Here is a 3,394-nt window from a genome sequence, read left to right as displayed (position 1 = left end):
GCCCCGCCCCCGCCCCGCCCCCGGTCGCTGCACCTCGAACTGCTGGCACTTCCGCCTCAGGATGTTGACCTCGTTGGCCTGGAGGGGCGCCACGTTCTGTTTCACCTGGATGGCCAGCTTCTTGGTGTTTGTCCACTGCTCCGGCAGCTCCTGCGGCAGGTAAAGGCCAAGGCCGTTCCTTTTGCAGTTCTTTTGAAAACTTTCCCGCATGAAATAATTACAGACCCACAGGGAGCTGCAGCAATAGCACTGACTGTCCTGTGTGCCCCTCCGGGGGTGACACTGAGACGGCCATGGTCCAAGGCCACACAGGCGACCGGCTTCGGCGCGCTTGTTGGCCAGACGGCCTGAATCCATGTGTGCACCTGTGTGTGTGCATGTCTGTGTGGGGCATGTGTGTGCACGGTGCTGCGTGTATGTCTGCGTGCATGCACACGTGCATGTGTGCACACGTGCATCTGTGTGGGGCACACGAGAGCATGTGTGTGTGCACGTGTGTGCACGTGTGAGTGTGCGAGTTCATCCCTCGTGCCGAGTCCTGCAGCCACGGCCACGACCCCCTCACAGCGCTGCCCGTCACCCCGAAGGCGCTGCCCGTGTTCTCTCTGCGCCGGCCCGCGCCACCCTGTCCCTCGGCAGGCGCCCGCTCTCCATTCCCCGAATCTCGCCACTTCGAGAACGACTTTAAGAATCAGATGAATTTTTGTATTTTCCAAGTCCTCCGCACTTGGGAATATGTCATACTCACAATCATAAAGTATTTTAAAGGAAAAAAATCCCAGCGCACGGATTCCGTGCCCACAGGTGGGCGTGGTTTCGCGTCCTTCCGGGGTTAACTAACGGATTCTCTCGGCAGTGGCGCCTCACATGACGTCACGTGGCCCCTGCATGGGCCTGAGCCCTGGGGACTGACCGCACACACTTCAGACCCCCGTCCTCAGCCGGGCCCTGTGAGCCCTCGTTTGGGGTCAAAACACAACCAGCAGCTGGCGTCGCCCCAGCCTTCCCGCTCCTTCCCGCTTCGACCCCGAATCTGGTCAGCCCTCTCCCGTGCGGTCTTGGGCACTGGCTGGAGTCAGCGCCTACCGGCAGCGGGAGGGACCCTGTGTGACTGGACACAGAGCCAGGAGGACAGGGGAGAGAAGGAGAGACAGCAGGATCCAGGAGGGGACTGACACTCCAGGCAGTGGCTTCGGGGCCCCCACTCCCATCCCCCGCCCCCGGCCAGCGTTTTGGCTCTGGCAGCTGACAGTTTCCAGGTTAAGTGCAAACTGCGGGCCAAAGGTGGCTTCAAGCCCTGTTCCCTCCACGGCCTTGCTGCGGGGGCCTGTTCGTCCCTCGAGGACACAGGAGCTGGCTGGGGTCTTCTGGGCTGGGAATTTCCAGAGCAGCGGCCCCACTGCCCTTTGGGAGTGGAGGGTGGCCCCTCTCTCGTCCACTGCCGTGGCCCCAAATCGCCTCAGCGCCAACCCCGATCTCTGTCCACCATCCCTCACGCCCTAGGTCCACCGGGACCCAGGAGAAGGGACGTGAGGTATTTTCGATCCAAGGAGGAACTCCCAGTCCCGCCTGTCCCCTTCCATGGGGATGCCGTGCCTAGAAGGGGAGGTCTAGCCTGCAGGCCATGCCTGAGGCCTTGTCCCTAGTCGCCTCCCCTCCCTCCCCCAAGACAGAGCATGGCGCCCGGCGCCCAGCCCGTCCACCTGCAGCTTCGTGTGCGTCTCCTCCGGCATCTCCTCCCCGTAGGTCTTGAGCAGCTCGATGGTTTGCTTCAGGGGCTCAAACATGGTGTCGGTGGCCACCTGCCTCTCCTTGACCTTCATCAGATGCCCCATCACCTCCACGAGGCCGTCATAATCGCCTTCCTTGAGGGGCTTCTTTAAGCCCGTCCTGGCGACGTTCATGAAGGTTTCCAGGTCGTTCAGGCTAATGGACGAGAGGACAGCCTGTGAATGGCTGTGGCCATCAGAGGCGGCGGGCTGTGGGGAGGGCTCCGCCGAGGGAGGGAGAGCTCGTAACACCCCAGGACGCCTGCTGCGTCCCCGCCTGCATGTCACCCCACGCCTCGTCAGTTCCCTTCACACTGATCGGCAAGTCCCAGGGTAAGGCCACATCCCAGAGAGGCCTTCGGGGTCTCCCGGGTGGCCCTCAGCCCAATTACACTCTGTCACAGCCCTGACTGCCACCCGTAAGCCGTGGTCACTGGTCCATTCGTCACATGTCAGGCCTCCCTGCCAGGCTCTAGGCCCCTAAGGTTTCCTCGGCGTCCGGCATCCAGACACCATGCGCTCCTGGTAAGCTCCTTCGTGCCAGGCGTCCCCTTCCTGCTGGGGCCGCCGGCCTCCGAACCTGCCCTTCGCCCCCACGCCTGTCCTGGGGGAGATGCCCGGCCGACACCACACGGGTCCACGGGAGGCCGTCCGCGGGCGGCCCCCGGGTGTGACCCACCTGCTGACGACGTGGCTGCTCAGGTGGCGCTTGAACATGAAGCTCCAGCGCTTGATGGTGCTGAGCAGGGCCTGCTTGAAGGGGCGGCAGTCACACTGCAACCAGCCGCTGAACACCTTGGTGTTCTCACACCTGGACACCTCCTCGTACAGCCTCTCGTAGGAGTCGATCTGCAGAGCGCAGCCTCCGCTCAGCCGCCGTGGGGACGGGCGGCATGGGGCAGAGGCCCGCACGGCGCCTGGGGAACATGCGTCCCGCCTCCCGCCCCCTGGGGCTCCCTGCGCCCGGCTCAGGACAGTCCATCTGCAGGAACGTCATCGGGCAAGGCCCGCGGGGCTTCTGAAGACCAGGACGGAAGGAGAGGTGGGCACTGGGCCCCGTTCGGGCTGCTTGACATCCTCAGGGCTCAGATGCCCCACCCACCGTCCACACCTCGTGCAGCAAGACAGGGCCGCCCATGCCCAGCCCCGTGGATGGTCACTTCTGCTTACTGGGCAGCCGTCCCTCGCCCGTGCGTCAGGGAGACGGTGGGGGCTCATGCGTTAACTACGTTTTCTTCTTTTCTATATTCTTGATGCCGTGGCATTTGGTGACTCACTGACTCTGGAGGGGAGCCCCCCCTCCACCGCTCTCTGCCACCACCCCCCCCTCCGCAGGGCTGGCTAATTCCTAGAGGCAGCAGAGGACTCCCAAGGGAGCCTGTCTATTAAACTGAAAACCACACCGCCCCCTCCTCTACCGGCTCCCTCGCTCCCAGGCCCCCCAATACCCCCATGGGCTCCCTCGCTCCCAGGTCAGTGCCACCCTGAGCACCCCCTACACACCAGAGTCCACGGGAAGATTCAAACGAGCTGACCCTAAGCCCACTCTCCTGCCTTGTTTGGCCCTCAACCCTTTCCCCCTCCCCATTCCCCGCCTCCCCAGAAAGCCACAGAAGGGCACCCCC

The 3,394-nt window shown here is 63.6% G+C and overlaps 1 protein-coding gene across 1 annotated transcript in view; it reads right to left on the bottom strand.

The window, feature by feature from the left end:
* DNAH17 (dynein axonemal heavy chain 17) overlaps nucleotides 1–3,394 on the bottom strand; it is a 111,643-nt gene that overhangs the window by 71,724 nt on the left and 36,525 nt on the right. The window contains 3 exon segments of the mRNA XM_025047110.1: nucleotides 34–150; nucleotides 1,704–1,926; nucleotides 2,449–2,618. Coding sequence (XP_024902878.1) covers nucleotides 34–150; nucleotides 1,704–1,926; nucleotides 2,449–2,618 — 510 coding nt within the window.

Source organism: Pteropus alecto, unplaced genomic scaffold (genome assembly GCF_000325575.1).
Source record: "Pteropus alecto unplaced genomic scaffold, ASM32557v1 scaffold134, whole genome shotgun sequence".
NCBI classification, from domain to species: domain Eukaryota; kingdom Metazoa; phylum Chordata; class Mammalia; order Chiroptera; family Pteropodidae; genus Pteropus; species Pteropus alecto.
This window is presented reverse-complemented; position numbering and strand designations above follow the sequence as displayed.